At 43.9% G+C, this 18476-nt stretch overlaps 1 protein-coding gene across 1 annotated transcript in view; it reads left to right on the plus strand.

Annotated features, from left to right (window-relative positions):
* IFT56 (intraflagellar transport 56) overlaps positions 1–18476 on the plus strand; it is a 143347-nt gene that overhangs the window by 68565 nt on the left and 56306 nt on the right. The window contains exon 7 of the mRNA XM_069737071.1: positions 14422–14593. Within this exon, the coding sequence (XP_069593172.1) occupies positions 14422–14593 (172 nt within the window). The remainder of the gene's footprint in view (positions 1–14421; positions 14594–18476) is intronic.

An 18476-nucleotide genomic window follows, 5' to 3' on the forward strand; every position in this document is an offset into this window, starting at 1 on the left:
CGCCGTTCCAGCGGTGTCGGCACTCGTGATCCCAGGGCTGTGATGCGGTGGAACGACACGTGACGCTCATTGCCCAATCGGCACTGGTGCCTCTGTCTCCGCCTTCGGACCAACTGTACATGAAGAGGAAGTCCAAGATCAGCTGCAGCCCGGACTTCCTCTTCATGTTCAGTCTGTCTGAAGGCAGAGACATTGACACCAGTGCTGATTGGGCGCTAGGCGTCACGTGTCCTGCCATTGCATCACAACCCAGGGACCGCAAATGCCGACGCTGCTGGAATAGCACTGGCATGGGAGGTGAGTACAGGCTTTTTTATGTTATCGGGGCATAACGTTTAGTTTAACCCCTTAATCCCATTTGACGTACTATCCCTTCAAGGTGACCTGGGACTTAATTCCCAGGGACGGGATAGTACGTCATAGCGATCGTCCGTGCTCACGAGGGGAGCACGGCCGGGTGTCAGCTGACTATCGCAGCTGACATCCGGTACTATGTGCCAGGAGCGGTCATGGACCGCCCCCGGTACATTAACCACCGGCACATTAACCCCCGGCACACTGCGATCAAACATGATTGCAGTGTTTTGGCAGTATAGGGAAGCATCGCGCAGGGAGGGTGCTCCCTATGTGCTTCCCTGAGAGCCCCGGAGCAACGTGATCACATCACGCAGCTCCGAGGGTCTCCTACCTTCTTCTCCCTGCAGGCCCCGGATCCAAAATGGCCACGAGGCTACATCCGGGACCTGCAGGGAGGAGGCTGTTATGATCTGGTGGTTTAGGAACAACATGAGACAAGCTCTGAAGGAGGTGGTATCTGTACTGACCGCAAACCCTGAACCTAGCAGCGCAACTAAAAATAGCTGTGGGGGGTACCTGACGCTCCCTAGACCCCTCGGCACAGCCTAAGATCTAACTTCCCCTAAAGATGGAAACAGGAAACCTATCTTGCCTCAGAGAAAATCCCCAAAGGAAAGATAGCCCCCCACAAATATTGACGGTGAGAGGAGGGGAAAATAACATACGCAGAAATGAAATCAGATTTTAGCATAGGAGGCCAGTCTAGCTTGATAGATAGGACAGGAAAGGATACTGTGCAGTCAGTATAAAAACTACAAAACAATCCACACAGAGTTTACAAAATCTCCACACCTGACTAAAGGTGTGGAGGGTAAATCTGCTTCCCAGAGCTTCCAGCTAACAGAAAAAATCCATACTGACAAGCTGGACAAATATAGAATGCACAGAACAATAAGTCCACAACATGTGGACTAAAATGAGCAAAGCCAGAACTTATCTTTGCAGAACTGGTCAGGAAACCAGGAGAATCCAAGCAGAGATGTGAATCCAGCCAGGAAACATTGACAAGTGGCACAGGCTGAAGAAAGAGCCAGACTTAAATAGCGGACGATAAGTGGAGGCAGCTGATGACAGCTAACTCCAAGGAGCAGCCATACCACTAGAAACCACAAGAGGGATCCCAAGAGCAGAACTCACAAAAGTGCCACTTACAACCACCGGAGGGAGCCCAAGAGCAGAATTCACAACAGTACCCCCCCCTTGAGGAGGGGTCACCGAACCCTCACCAGAGCCCCCAGGCCGATCAGGACGAGCCAAGTGAAAAGCACGAACCAAATCGGTAGCATGGACATCGGAGGCAACAACCCAAGAATTATCCTCCTGGCCATAACCCTTCCACTTGACAAGATACTCAAGCCTCCGCCTCGAAAAACGAGAATCCAAAATCTTCTAAACCTCATATTCCAACTCTCCCTCAACCAACACCGGGGCAGGAGGGTCAACCGAGGGAACAACGGGCACTACATATCTCTGCAACAAAGATCTATGGAAAACATTATGAATGGCAAAAGAGGCAGGAAGAGCCAAACGAAAAGACACCGGATTAATAATTTCAGAAATTTTATAAGGACCAATAAACCGAGGCTTAAACTTAGGAGAAGAAACCTTTATAGGAACATGACGAGAAGACAACCAAACCAAATCCCCCACACGAAGCCGGGGACCAACACGCCGACGGCGGTTAGCAAAATGTTGAGCCCTTTCCTGAGACAGCGTCAAATTGTCCTCCACATGAGTCCAAATCTGCTGCAGCCTGTCCACCACAGAATTAACACCAGGACAATCAGAAGGCTCAACCTGCCCAGAAGAAAAACGAGGATGAAAACCAAAATTACAAAAGAAAGGTGAAACCAAAGTAGCCGAACTAGCCCGATTATTAAGGGCAAACTCGGCCAACGGCAAGAAAGACACCCAATCATCCTGATCAGCAGACACAAAGCATCTCAAATAGGTCTCCAAGGTCTGATTAGTTCGCTCAGTTTGGCCATTAGTCTGAGGATGAAACGCCGGAGAAAAAGATAAATCAATGCCCATCCTAGCACAAAAGGCCCGCCAAAATCTAGAGACAAACTGAGAACCTCTGTCAGACACAATATTCTCCGGAATGCCATGCAAACGAACCACATGCTGAAAAAACAATGGAACCAGATCTGAGGAGGAAGGCAACTTAGGCAAAGGTACCAGATGGACCATTTTAGAGAACCGGTCACAAACAACCCAGATAACAGACATCTTCTGGGAAACAGGAAGATCCGAAATAAAATCCATGGAAATATGCGTCCAGGGCCTCTCAGGGACCGGCAAAGGCAAAAGCAACCCACTAGCGCGGGAACAGCAAGGCTTGGCCCGGGCGCAAGTCCCACAGGACTGCGCAAAAGCACGCACATCGCGAGACAAGGAAGGCCACCAAAAGGACCTAACAACCAAATCTCTGGTACCAAAAATCCCAGGATGACCAGCCAACACTGAACAATGAACCTCAGAAATTACCTTACTTGTCCATCTATCAGGAACAAACAGCTTCCCCACTGGACAGCGGTCAGGCCTATCAGCCTGAAATTCCTGAAGCACCCGCCGCAAATCAGGGGAGATAGCAGAAAGAATCACCCCCTCCTTAAGAATGCCAGCCAGCTCCAGGACTCCAGGAGAATCAGGCGAAAAACTCCTAGAGAGGGCATCAGCCTTAACATTCTTAGATCCCGGAAGATACGAGACCACAAAATCAAAACTGGAGAAAAACTGGGACCATCGAGCCTGTCTAGGATTCAGTCGCTTGGCCGACTCGAGGTAAATCAGATTCTTATGATCGGTCAGGACTACAACACGGTGTTTAGCTCCCTCAGGCCAATGTCGCCACTCTTCAAACGCCCACTTCATAGCCAACAACTCCCGATTGCCGACATCATAATTGCGTTCCGCAGGCGAAAACTTTCTGGAAAAAAAAGCACACGGTTTCATCAAAGAACCATCAGACTCCCTCTGAGACAAAACGGCCCCTGCCCCAATCTCAGAAGCGTCGACCTCAACCTGAAAAGGAAGAGAAACATCCGGTTGACGCAACACAGGGGCAGAAGTAAATCGGCGTTTAAGCTCCTGAAAGGCCTCAACAGCCTCAGAGGACCAATTCGTCACATCAGCGCCTTTCTTCGTCAAATCAGTAAGGGGCTTAACCACACTGGATAAGTTGGCAATGAAACGGCGATAGAAATTAGCAAAGCCCAAAAATTTTTGAAGTCCCTTCACAGATGTGGATTGGATCCAGTCATGAATAGCTTGGACCTTAACAGGATCCATTTCTATAGACGAGGGAGAAAAAATAAAACCCAAAAAAGAGACCTTCTGAACTCCGAATAGGCACTTAGACCCCTTCACAAATAAAGCATTATCACGAAGGATCTGGAACACCATCCTGACCTGCTTCACATGAGACTCCCAATCATCGGAAAAAATCAAAATATCATCCAAATATACGACCATGAATTTATCAAGATAATTGCGGAAAATATCATGCATGAAAGACTGGAACACAGATGGAGCATTAGAGAGCCCAAATGGCATCACAAGGTATTCAAAATGGCCTTCGGGCGTATTAAATGCAGTTTTCCATTCGTCACCCTGTTTAATACGAACAAGATTATATGCCCCTCGGAGGTCAATCTTAGTAAACCAACTAGCCCCCTTAATCTGAGCAAACAAATCAGTAAGCAAAGGCAAGGGGTATTGGAATTTGACCGTGATCTTATTAAGAAGACGATAATCAATACAGGGTCTCAAGGAGCCATCCTTCTTAGCAACAAAAAAGAAACCCGCTCCGAATGGTGACGAAGAGGGCCGAATATGCCCTTTCTCCAAAGATTCCTTAACATAGCTCCGCATGGCGGCATGCTCTGGCACAGACAGATTGAAAAGTCGGCCCTTAGGGAACTTACAACCAGGAATCAAGTTAATAGCACAATCACAGTCCCTATGTGGAGGAAGGGAACTGGACTTGGGCTCATCAAATACATCCTGGAAATCCGACAAAAACTCAGGGACCTCAGAAGAGGGGGAAGAGGAAATTGACATCAAAGGAACGTCACTATGTACTCCTCGACAACCCCAACTAGTCACCGACATAGTTTTCCAATCCAGCACCGGATTATGTTCCTGTAACCATGGAAATCCCAGCACAACAACATCATGCAGGTTATGCAACACCAGAAAACGGCAATCTTCCTGATGTGCAGGAGCCATGTACATAGTCATCTGTGTCCAGTACTGAGGTTTATCCTTGGCCAAGGGTGTAGCATCAATGCCCCTCAAAGGAATAGGGCTCTGCAAAGGCTGCAAGGAAAAACCACAGCGTCTGGCGAATTCTAAGTCCATTAAGTTCAGGGCAGCGCCTGAATCCACAAATGCCATGACAGAAAAGGACGACAATGAGCAAATCAGGGTCACAGATAAGAGAAATTTAGGCTGCATAGTACTAATGGTAACAGACCTAGCGACTCTCTTAGTACGCTTAGGGCAATCAGAGATAACATGAGCCGAATCACCACAGTAAAAACACAGCCTATTCTGACGTCTGAATTCCTGCCGTTCTATTCTAGTCAAAATCCTATCACATTGCATAGGTTCAGGACTATGCTCAGAGGATACTGCCATATGGTGCACAGCTTTGCGCTCGCGCAGACGCCGATCAATCTGAATGGCTAGAGACATAGATTCGCTCAAACCGGCAGGCGTAGGAAAGCCCACCATAACATCTTTAAGGGTTTCAGAAAGACCTTTTCTGAAAATAGCAGCCAGAGCCTCTTCATTCCATTTAGTGAGCACAGACCATTTTCTAAATTTCTGGCAGTATAACTCTGCCGCTTCCTGACCTTGACACAAGGCCAACAGGGTTTTTTCTGCATGATCCACAAAATTAGGTTCGTCATACAATAATCCGAGCGCTTGAAAAAATGCATCTACATTCAATAATGCCGGATCCCCTGTTTCAAGAGAAAAAGCCCAGTCTTGAGGGTCACCACGCAGCAAGGATATGATGATTTTCACCTGCTGAATGGGATCACCAGAAGAACGGGGTTTCAAAGCAAAAAACAATTTGCAGTTATTTTTAAAGTTCAAAAACTTGGATCTGTCCCCAAAAAACAAATCAGGAGTAGGAATTCTGGGCTCTAAAGCCGGAGTCTGGACAACAGTCCTGGATACTCTGTACTCTTGCAGCAAGTTGATCCACACGAGAAAACAAACCCTGAACATCCATGCCAAAACATATATCCTGAACCACCCAGATATCAAGAGGAAAAAAAAGACAAACCAAAGCACAGAAAAAAAATGGTTCAGAACTTTCTTTTCCTTCTTTTGAGATACATTTAATTCATTTTTGGCCACTTGTACTGTTATGATCTGGTGGTTTAGGAACAACATGAGACAAGCTCTGAAGGAGGTGGTATCTGTACTGACCGCAAACCCTGAACCTAGCAGCGCAACTAAAAATAGCCGTGGGGGGTACCTGACGCTCCCTAGACCCCTCGGCACAGCCTAAGATCTAACTTCCCCTAAAGATGGAAACAGGAATCCTATCTTGCCTCAGAGAAAATCCCCAAAGGAAAGATATCCCCCCACAAATATTGACGGTGAGAGGAGGGGAAAATAACATACGCAGAAATGAAATCAGATTTTAGCATAGGAGGCCAGTCTAGCTTGATAGATAGGACAGGAAAGGATGCTGTGCGGTCAGTATAAAAACTACAAAACAATCCACACAGAGTTTACAAAATCTCCACACCTGACTAAAGGTGTGGAGGGTAAATCTACTTCCCTGAGCTTCCAGCTAACAGAAAAAATCCATACTGACAAGCTAGACAAATATAGAATGCACAGAACAATAAGTCCACAACATGTGGACTAAAATGAGCAAAGCCAGAACTTATCTTTGCAGAACTGGTCAGGAAACCAGGAGAATCCAAGCAGAGATGTGAATCCAGCCAGGAAACATTGACAAGTGGCACAGGCTGAAGAAAGAGCCAGACTTAAATAGCGGACGATAAGTGGAGGCAGCTGATGACAGCTAACTCCAAGGAGCAGCCATACCACTAGAAACCACAAGAGGGATCCCAAGAGCAGAACTCACAAAAGTGCCACTTACAACCACCGGAGGGAGCCCAAGAGCGGAATTCACAACAGGAGGCTTACCAAGTGCCTGCTCAGAGCTGGTAAGCCAGGAGCAGTGCACGTCAGATCGCTGATCTGACACTGTGTTCTGCAAAGTATCAGATCAGCAATCTCACCTTATAACATGATGCTCCCCCCCTGGGGCAATGTTATAAAGTAAAAAAAATATATAGTTGTGTAAAAAAAAAAAAAAAAACCTAAATAAAGGGAAAAAAAAATTATTCCCATAAATACATTTCTTTATCTAAATTAAAAAAAAACAATAAAAGTACACATATTTAGTATCGCCGCGTCCGTAACGACCCGACTTATAAAACTCCCACTAGTTAACCCCTTCAGTGAACACCGTAAAAAAAAAAAACAGCGCTTTCTTATCGTACCGCCAAACAAAAAGTGGAATAGCACGCGATCAAAAAGACGGATATAAATAACCATGGTACCACTGAAAACGTCATCTTGTCCCGCAAAAAACGAGCCGCCATACAGCATCATCAGTGAAAAAATTAAAGTTATAGTTCTCAGAATAAAACGATGCAAAAATAATTATTGTTTCTATAAAATTGTTTTTATCGTATAAAAGCGCCAAAACATAAAAAAATGATATAAATGAGGTTTCGCTGTAATCGTACTGACCCGAACAATTAAACTGCTTTATCCATTTTACCAAACACGGAACGGTATAAACATCCCCCAAAAAGAAATTCATGAATAGCTGTTTTTTGGTCATACTGCCTCACAAAAATCGGAATAAAAAGCTATCAAAAAATGTCATGTGCCCAAAAATGTTATCAATAAAAACGTCAACTCGTCCCACAAAAAACAAGACCTCACATGACTCTGTGGACCAAAATATGGAAAAATTATAGCTCTCAAAATGTGGTAACACAAAAAAATATTTTTTGCAATAAAAAGCGTCTTTTAGTGTGTGACGGCTGCCAGTCATAAAAATCCGCTAAAAAAACCACTATAAAAGTAAATCAAACCCCCCTTCATCATCCCCTTAGTTAGGGAAAAATTAAAAAATTAAAAAAATGTATTTCCATTTTCCCATTAGGGTTAGGGTTAGGGCTATGGTTAGGGCTAGGGTTGGGGTTACATTTATGGTTGGGATTAGAGTTAGGGGTGTGTCAGGGTTAGGGGTGTGGTTAGGGTTATGATTAGGGTTAGGGGTGTGTTGGAGTTGGGGTTAGGGGTGTCATTGGGATTAGGGTTAGGGCTGTGTTTGGGTTAGGGTTTCAGTTAGAATTGGGGATTTCCACTCTTTAGGAACATCAGGGCTCTCCAAACGCGACATGGCGTCCGATCTCAATTCCAGCCAATTCTGCGTTGAAAAAGTAAAACGGTGCTCCTTCCCTTCCGAGCTCTCCTGTGCGCCCAAACAGGGATTTACCGCAACATATGGGGTATCAGCGTACTCAGGACAAATTTGACAACAACTTCTGGGGTCCAATTTCTCTTGTTACCCTTGGGAAAATAACAATTTGGGGAGCTAAAAAAAAAGTTTTGTAGGAAAAAATGATTTTTTATTTTTACGCCTCTGCGTTATAAACTGTAGTGAAATACTTGGGGGTTCAAAGTTCTCACAACACATCTAGATAAATTCCTTGGGGGTCTAGGTTCCAATATGGGGTCATTTGTGGGGGGTTTCTACTGTTTAGGTACATCAGTGGTTCTGCAAATTCAATGTGACGCCTGCAGACCAATCCATCTAAGTCTGCATTCCAAATGGCGCTCCTTTCCTTCCGAGCTCTGCCATGCGCCCAAACTGTGGTTCCCCCCCACATATGGGGTATCAGCGTACTCAGGACAAATTGGACAACAACTTTTGAGGAGCAATTTCTCCTGTTACCCTTGGGAAAATACAAAACTGGGTGTTAAAGATAATTTTTGTGGAAAAAAAAATAATTTTTATTTTCACGGCTCTGCGTCATAAACTGTAGTGAAACACTTGGGGGTTCAAAGCTCTCACAACACATCTAGATAAGATCCTTAGTGGACTATATGATAGAAAATAACCAAGTGTGACACCATTCTAAAGCTGCACCCTTCAAGGTGCTCAAAACCACATTCAAGAGTTTATTAACCCTTCTGGTGCTTCACAGGAATTTTTGGAATGTTTAAAAAAAAATTAACATTTAATTTTGTTTCACAAAAAATTTACTTCAGCTCCAATTTGTTTTATTTTACTGAGGGTAACAGGAGAAAATAGACCCCAAAAGTTGTTGTACAATTTGTTCTGAGTACCCCGATACCCCATATGTGGGGGTAAACCACTGTTTGGGCGCATGGCAGAGCTCAGAAGGGAAGGAGCGCCATTTGACTATTCAATGCAAAATTGGCTGGAATTGAGATGGGACGACATGTTGCGTTTGGAGAGCCACTAATGTGCCTAAACATTGAAACCCCCCACAAGTGACACCATTTTGGAAAGTAGACCCCCTAAGGAACTTACCTAGATGTGTGGTGAGCACTTTGACCCACCAAGTGCTTCACAGAAGTTTATAATGTAGAGCCGTAAAAATAAAAAATAATATTTTTTCATAAAAATGAACTTTTCGGCCCCAATTTTTTATTTTCCCAAGGTTACCAGAAAAAATTGTACCCCAAATGTTGTTGTGCAATTTATCCTGAGTACGCTGATACCCCATATGTGGGGGTAAACCACTGTTTGGGTGCATGGCAGAGCACGGAAGGGAAGGAGCGCCGTTTGACTTTTCAATGCAAAATTGGCTGGAATTGAGAAGGGACGCCATGTCGCGTTTGGAGAGCCCCTGATGTGCCTAAACATTGAAACCCCCCACAAGTGACACCATTTTGGAAAGTAGACCCCCTCAAAATGACTTCAAATGTGATGTGGTCCCTAAAAAAATGGTATTGTAAAAATGAGAAATTGCTGGTCAACTTTTAACCTTTATAACTCCCTAACAAAAAAAATTTGGTTTCCAAAATTGTGCTGATGTAAATTAGACATGTGGGAAATGTTACTTATTAAGTATTTTGTGTGACATATCTCTGTGATTTAAGGGCATAAAAATTCAAAGTTGGAAAATTGCGAAATTTTCGCCAAATTTCTGTTTTTTCACAAATAAACACAGGTAATATCAAAGAAATTTTACCACTATCATGAAGTACAATATGTCTCGAGAAAACAATGTCAGAATCACCGGGATCCGTTGAAGTGTTCCAGTGTTATAACCTCATAAAGGGACAGTGGTCAGAATTGTAAAAATTGGCCCGGTCATTAACGTGCAAACCACCATTGTGGCTTAAGGGGTTAAGGAGGGGTTGTCCTAGTAGTGGACAACCCCTTTAATGCAAAGTGGAATGAAAAAAACATTTACCTCTAAAATGTTGCTTTCGCCCCAACTTTTTCACTTTTCCAAGAGACTTTTACCCACTATCTTTCAAGTGCAGCGATACCCCACATGTAGGCAAAAAGTTCTGTTTGCACAAACGGGCAGGCTCGAAACGGAAGGAGCAATATTTGAATTTTGGAACACAAATTGTCTGAAATAGATTGCGGGCGATATGTCACATTAGCAGGGCCCCTAAGGTGCCAAACCCCTTCATGACCAGAGGTATTTTCATTTTTGTTTTTTTGCTCCCCTTTCTTCCCAGAGCCATAATTGTTTTCTTTTTTCTTCAATATGGTCATGTGAGGGCTTATTTTTTGCGGAACGAGTTGTACTTTTGAACAACACCATTGGTTTTAACATATTGTATACTGCAAAACAGGCAAAAAAAAAATTTCAAGTGTGGTGAAATTGCAAAAAAAATGTAACCCCCACAGTTGTTTCTTGTTTTGCTTTTTTACTGTGTTCAATAAATGCTAAAACTGACCTGACATTGATTATCCAGGCCATTACAAGTTCATAGACACCAAACATGTCTAGGTTCTTTTTTATCTACCGTATTTTTCTGACTATATGATGCACTTTTTGGGAGGAAAGTGTGGGTGCGTCTTATGGTACAGATGTAGCATGTGGGGAGGGGGGCAGCAGTGAGTGGGATCCACTGTTATGCCACTTCAGGATGTTCCCACTGCCTGGAATCAGTGCTGGGGAAACCATGTGATCCCAATGATTAAGTGCAGTGAATATTCATTAGCTACTCTGGCCCACCTATCAGCTGAGCAGTGAGCTGGGAGAGGCAAATGAATACTGCCCTTAAGCACGAACACACATGGCTTCCCCAGCGCTGATTCCTGCAGCAGCTGGGGAGATCTGTGTGTCCGGGAGAGAGGAGGCAGCAGCAGCAGGGTCTGGGGGAGAGATCCTCTACCTTCCTGGGATGGAGCTGAGTGCTGTGCAGTGTGCACAAGGAGGACCTGTGATGATGTCAGAAGTGGGCGGGCTGGAGCATCACATGGCAGCACAGAGCCCTCCCTCTTCTTGACCTCATCACAGGTCCTTCAGACTCCAACACTAGAATCTGCTGGCTTCCATTACCTGTGCTGTGGAAAGGCAACAAGAGGGAGGGCTCTGTGTGCAGTCATGGGATGCTTTTACCTCACCACAGTGGCTGTCTGCCACAATTAAGAGGTTAGTCTTTCCAAAACACAATAAAGCACTCTGCCACTTCTTTAGTGAACTATAACTCCCAGCATGTCATAGGATCTGCAGGACATGCTGGGAGTTATAGTTCTCCCATTGGATTTTAAAGCAGCACTCCAGTGTTATTTTGCAGTCCTGGAGTGGTGCTTTAAATATAAGCCCTGTGCCCCCATTCTTATACTCACCCTCCAGCATCTTCATATAGTACCAATTATGTGTAGGTTAGTTTTTTTTTTAATTGTTTTATTTTGAATGAGGCGAATGAGGGTAGTTTGAACTTTTTTATATATTTTTTTATATAGTTTTAAAAACATTTTTTTCCCACTTTTGGCATGCTTCAATAGTACCATAGGAGACTAGAAGCTCCCATAACCCGATCGGCTCTGCTACATACAGGTGATGATCGGATCACCTGTATGTAGCAGAATACCTCACTTGCTATAAGCGCCGACCACCAGGTGGCGCTCATAGCAATCCAGCAGTGAAAACCATAGAGGTTTCCAGGAAAGCTCTGGTTGTCATGCCAGCCCATCGGTGTCCCACGATCACGTGAAGGGGTCACCGATGGGCGGATTTTCGGTGTGATTGCCATAAGTGCATGTTAAATGCTGCTGTCAGCTTTTGACAGCGGCATTTAATGGGTTAATAGCCATGGGTCGATCGCAATTCCACCTGCGGCTGTTTCGACACTTGTCAGCTGTTCAAAACGGCTGACATGTGCCGGGAAAAATGTGGGCTCGCCGCCGGAGCCCACATCAAAGGGAGGGAGTGCAACGTGAGTGTACTATTGCGCCCAACGTTGTAAGGGGTTAAACAGCAGAAAACCCCCACAAATGACCCCATTTTGGAAACTAAACCCCTCAAGGATTTTATCCAGGGGTATAGTGAGGATTTTGATTCCAAAGGTACTACCCGGTATTCATAACATTAGGTTGTCATATTCAATATGTTGTTATTAGTAGTGTTGAGTGCAAGTCCTCGCGTTTGCATCGGGTGCTCTGGTATGCACCGAATATTGCTGGTGTTCGATTCCCTGCCCCGCATGTTTTGCGCCTGTTAGGCAGCTCAAATAAGCATGCATGGATTGCCTGTGTATGGCAGGCAATCCCCACATGTTTTTGGGTGTCAAACAGATGGGAGACATGCAGGGCTGGTTTGTCCTAATGGAGAAGTTGTAAAACGATTAGACAAATAAACCGATTAAATTTGGATTCTACATCTCTTCATTCTTTTTCAATGTCAGCGCAGATTAACCTAATTGTTTCCAGTTTTTATCATTTTTTTTTTGCTGATGACACCCATTTATACACATTGTCTCCTGACAAATTATGACAAATTAGTTATTGCATTTCTGCTGTGTCTAACATCAGGTCCTCCCTCCGGGTAAAACTGAATCTATCAAAACATGAACTCCTTCCTTATCTTTGTCTATCACCCTACCCTTGTCCTCCGTTTCGCTAAGACTAACATCCTCAATAATCCAAACCTCCCACTCCTGTCTCCAAAACTTTTTGCAAGCTGCGCCAGTTCTCTGCAATTCCCTACCCAGGACAATTTGATTTATTCCCAATACCCCCAGTTTTAAGATTGCCCTCTATTCATTTCTTCATACTGTTCTATTACCTCACCTCACTTATCTAACTATTGTCGTTTCAAAATTTTCTTCCAAATCTGGTCCCTGGTAGTATCTGTTTACACATCCTCCTTGCACTTAATAGCCCTGTGTATCCATACTTATACAGATCCTGGCTGGTCACCGGAGCCTATACCCTATTATATTGATGGCCTGACATTTGTGACGAGCACTTTTTGCCATTTACCTTTTGTGTCTCCCCTATTTCCTCATAGATTGTAAGCTTGTGAGCAGGGCCCTCACTCCTCTTAAGGCCCCTTCACATTAAGCGACACTGCAGCGATACCGACAACGATCCGGATCGCTGCAGCGTCGCTGTTTGGTCGCTGGAGAGCTGTCACACAGACCGCTCTCCAGCGACCAACGATCCCGAAGTCCGCGGGTAACCAGGGTAAACATCGGGTAACTAAGCGCAGGGCCGCGCTTAGTAACCCGATGTTTACCCTGGTTACCAGCGTAAAAGTAAAAAAAAACAAACGCTTCATACTTACCTACCGCTGTCTGTCCCCGGCGCTCTGCTTCTCTGCTCTCCTCCTGTACTGGCTGTGAGCGTCGGTCAACCGGAAAGCAGAGCGGTGACGTCACCGCTCTGCTTTCCGGCCGCTGTGCTCACAGCCAGTACAGGAGGAGTGCAGAGCACAGCGCCGGGGACAGACAGCGGTAGGTAAGTATGTAGTGTTTGTTTTTTTTTTACTTTTACGCTGGTAACCAGGGTAAACATCGGGTTACTAAGCGCGGCCCTGCGCTTAGTTACCCGATGTTTACCCTGGTTACCAGTGAAGACATCGCTGGATCGGTGTCACACATGCCGATCCAGCGATGTCCACGGGAGATCCAGCGACGAAATAAAGTTCTGGACTTTGTTCAGCGACCAACGATCTCCCAGCAGGGGCCTGATCGTTGGTCGCTGTCACACATAACGATTTCCTTAACGATATCGTTGCTACGTCACAAAAAGCAACGATATTGTTAACGATATCGTTACGTGTGAAGGTACCTTTAGTATCTGTTGAGTTATCTGTTTACTCTGCTATGTCTTTATTATCTGTATAATTATGGTCGCTGCGACATTGCATTAAAATGCAATAACGGGCGATCAAAAAAACGTATCTGCACCAAAATGATATCATTAAAAATGTCAGCTCAGTGCGCAAAAAATAAGGCCTCACCCAACCCGAGATCACAAAAAATGAAGACGCTACGGATATTGGAAAATTGCGCAATTTATTTTTTTTTTTTTAACAAAGTTTGGAATTTTTTTTCACCACTTACACAAAACATAACCTAGTCATGTTAGGTGTCTATGAACTCGTAGTGACATGGAGAATCATAGTGGCAGATCAGTTTTAGCATTTAGTGATGCTAGCAAAAAATCCAAACAAAAAACAAGTGTGGGATTGCACTTTTTTGCTGTTTCACCGCACTTGGAATTTTTTTCCTGTTTTTCAGTACACGATATGTTAACAGTATTTTACATCAGTATTTGTAAGCCAAAACCAGGAGTGGAACAATTAGAGGAAAAGTATAATAGAAACATATGCACCACTTCTGTATTTATCACCCACTCCTGGTTTTGGCTTACAAATACTGAGGTAAAATACTGACCAAATACTGCTGGTGTGACGGAGCATAAAACTATTAGATATTCCTGGAAATCTGAAAACTAGTTTATTTGCTTGCTGTAATATACTAAGCATTTAATTGTTCTTTCATTTGCAGGGATTTCCTCGCATTGAATGTCTATGTAGCTCTTTGCTACTACAAGCTTGATTACTATGATGTGTCGCAGGAAGTCCTAGCAGTATATTTACAACAGGTTCCGGACAGCACTATCGCGCTCAACCTGAAAGCATGTAACCACTTCCGCCTCTACAACGGAAAAGCAGCTGAAGTAAGGCTAAATAATACGTATGCAGTTACAGCGGGCTGTTCAAGCCAATAACATTCCGCTAGATAGAAGAGTAATGTTAGCTCAGTAGACGTCCAACCACTGGGGACCCCATCAATCCCTAGAAATGGAGAATCTGGTCTCACTCCCCGGCGGTCTACAAATGCATCAAGGAGGAGTTGGAATATGGTGTGGCTGAGCATGTCCGCTGCTGCCCTAGTCTGTTGGTAACAGCCCTGTAGCAGCCGGCACTCCCCACAATTGTATCGTCCTCACTTGTGCAGTAAAAAAGTGAATTGGAATAGTCCTTTAAGTGGCAGTTTTTGACCTTCCTGACAGAGCCCCATTTTTCACATCAGACATGTTCCCTTATGTGGTAATAACTTAGGAATCCTTTCCCCTACCCCAGTGACCAAAAAAGTGAGAACATTTTGCAACCTCTGGAACCACTGACACTGTAAATTGTTAAACAGGTTTTCCAAAGCTTATCAGTTGATGACCCGTCTCATATCAGTGCGGATCCAACACAGCAACCAGAACAAAATCAGACACAGCAGCTCCACCCATTGCTTGGTGGCCACTGCCAAGTACTACAGTACATTGACTGCATGGGAAGATAAAGCGCAGTACTCGTGTTCGGACACTAATCAGTGTATGGGGCTGCTGTGTTCCGCCTGTACGACGCTTAGGTCTGGTCACTACTAGTTTTATCTGACTGCTGCTGCTGCTGACAATCGTGGGTGGAGCTGTGCTCCGGACATGATTGTTAACTTGTTAAATGCCGCTGTTAATCTCTGAAAGCAGCATTTAACATGAGCGCGCGTCATTAACTCCGCCCATCGTCGCCCCCGTGACGTGATCACGGGTCATCTCTGGGTTGCCATGACAGCCGGGGGTCAGCTGATGACCCCTGTGCTTGTTATTACAAAGCTCCTTTGAAACCCTGCCTGTTGCCGGGCTTCAAAGGAGGCTGTGATTTCTGCTATATGCAGCAATGCTGTGGCATCGTTACATATAGCACAAGTGATCTGATGAGCGCATCTTCATGTCCCCTAAGGGGGCTTAAAAGAACAGTTAACCCCTTCATCACCGGAGGTATTTTCGTTTTTGCATTTTCGTTTTTCGCTCCCCTTCTTCCCAGAGCCATAACTTTTTTTTATTTTTCCATCAATATGGCCATGTGAAGGCTTGTTTTTTTGCGGGCTGAGTTGTACTTTTGAAAGACACCATTAGTTTTAACATATCATGTGCTGGAAAACCGGAAACAAATTCAAAGTGCGGTGAAATTGCAAAAATACCATATATACTCGAGTATAAGCCGAGATTTTCAGCCCATTTTTTTGGGCTGAAAGTCCCCCTCTCGACTTATACTCGAGTCATACCCGGGGTCGGCAGGGGAGGGGGAGCGGGGGCTGTCTAGTTATACTTACCTACTCCCGGCGCTCAATACGGGAAGAAGATGCAGCACCGGGAGAAGCAGGGACTGCAGGGACCGTGCCGGAGCAGGTAAGTATACGGGGAGGGGAGCGCTGCACGATATTTACCTGCTCCTCGCTCCGGTGCGGCTCTGTCTCCAGCGTCCTCTGGCAGTGACGCTCAGGTTAGAGGGCGCGGTGACGTAGTCAGTGCGCGCCCTCTGCTGAGCGTCAGTGCTGGAGACGGAGCCGCACGAGGAGCAGGTAAATATTGAAAGCGCCGGCGTCCTGAACAAGAGAGGTGAGTATGTGATTTTTTTTTTTATTGCAGCAGCAGCATTATATATTGGACAGCTTTATATGGAGCATCTATGGGGCAATAATCAACGGTGCAGAGCATTATATATGGCACAGCTTTCTATGGAGCATCTATGGGGCCATAATGAACAGTGCAGAGCATTCTATATGGAGCACAGCTTTATGTGGAGCATCTATGGGGTCATAATGAACGGTGCAGAGCATTATATATGGCACAGCTTTATGTGGAGCATCTATGGGGCCATAATGAACGGTGCAGAGCATTATATGGGGCACAGCTTTATATGGAGCATCTATTGGGCAATAATGAACGGTATGGAGCATCTATTTTTTTTTTTTAAATTCACCGGTAGTTGCTGCATTTCCTACCCTAGGCTTATACTCGAGTCAATAAGTTTTCCCAGTTTTTGTGGCAAAATTAGGAGGGTCGGCTTATACTCGGGTCGGCTTATACTCGAGTATATACGGTAAGTGCAATTCCACAATTGTTTTTTGTTTTACTTTTTTACTATTTTTACTAAATGCTAAAACTAACCTGCCATTATGATTCTCCAGGTCATTATGAGTTCATAGACACCAAACATGTATTGGTTCTTTTTTTATCTAAGTGGTGAAAAAAATTCCAAAGTTTGTTTAAAAAAAAAAAAAATGCACCATTTTCCGATACTCGTAGCGTCTCCATTTTTCATGAACTCGGGTTGAATGAAGGCTTATTTTTTGCATGCTGAGCTGACGTATTTAAAGATACCTTTTTGGTGCAGATACGATCTTTTGATCGCCCATTATTGCATTTTACTTCAATGTTGCGGCGACCAAAAAAATTCTGTCGTTTTGACTTTTTTCTCGTTACGCCACTTAGCGATCGGGTTAATTATTTTTTTATATTGATAGATTGGGCAATTCTGAACGCAGTGATACTAAATATGTGTATGTTTGATTTTTTTTTATTGTTTTATTTTGAATGGGGCAAAAGTGGGGTGATTTGAACTTTTAATATTACTTTTATATTTTTAAAAACGTTTTTTATTTCTTTTCGCATTCTTCAATAGTCTCCATGGGGAGACTAGAAGCTGCTATAACCCGATCGGCGACGCTACATACATGGGATGATAGATCTCCTGTATGTAGCAGAATTGCTGACTTGTTATGAGCACCGACCACCGGATCAACAGTAGAGGTCTCCTGGAGACCTCTGAATGTCATACCAACCCATCGTTTTCCTGTGGCCATGCTTGCTGGAAGCATGTGTTAAATGCCGTTGTCAGAGTTTGACAGTATTTTAAAGGGTTAACAGCCATGGGTGGATCGCAATTCCTCCCACGGCTGTTAGCGGCACATGTCAGCTGTTCAAAACAGCTGACATATGCCGGAGAAGATATGGGCTCACCGTCGAAGCCCACATCAAAGGGAGGGTGTCCGACATTGGCGTACTATTACACCTGATGTCGTAAAGGGATTAAAAAAAAAAACTTAAAAAAAAAAAAGTTCAAATCACCTCCTTTCCCAACATTGAAAATAAAGATATTAAAAATATACTTATGAGGTATTGCCGTGTTCAGAAAAGTCCGATCTATCAAAATATAAAAACAATTAACCTGTAAACAGAAAAAACAACAAAATCACATTTCCACAAAAAATGCTGTAACAAGGGATCAAAAAGTCTCATCTATCCCAAAATAGTACTAATAAAAACATTGTCTCGCCCTGCAAAAAATTAGTTATCACACAGCTCCATTAACGACAGATAAATATGTTACAGGTATCGAAAAATGGCGACACAACTCTAAATCTTTTTTTTTTTCTGCAAACTTTTGATTTTTTTTCACCACTAAAATAATTTAAAAAAACTGGAGATGTTTGGTATCGCTGTAATCGTATTGAAGAGGCTCATATTTCATGATAATTTTTTACACAAAATGTACACCGTAAAAACAAATTTGCAAAAAACAATGTAAGAATTGTGGGGTTTTTTTTCACAATTTCACTGTACTTTGAATTTTTTGCCCTTTTTTGCCTACACTACCTGATAAAATGTTTAGAAAGAACTGGAGAAACAAATGGGTTATTCTGCGCTGCCATGGACAAAAAATGAAGGATGCCAATCCAAGTGTAAGTGGTTTTATTCATCAACACATTTTGAAGTATATAACTTC

Source organism: Ranitomeya imitator, chromosome 8, assembly GCF_032444005.1.
Source record: "Ranitomeya imitator isolate aRanImi1 chromosome 8, aRanImi1.pri, whole genome shotgun sequence".
Classification (NCBI taxonomy): domain Eukaryota; kingdom Metazoa; phylum Chordata; class Amphibia; order Anura; family Dendrobatidae; genus Ranitomeya; species Ranitomeya imitator.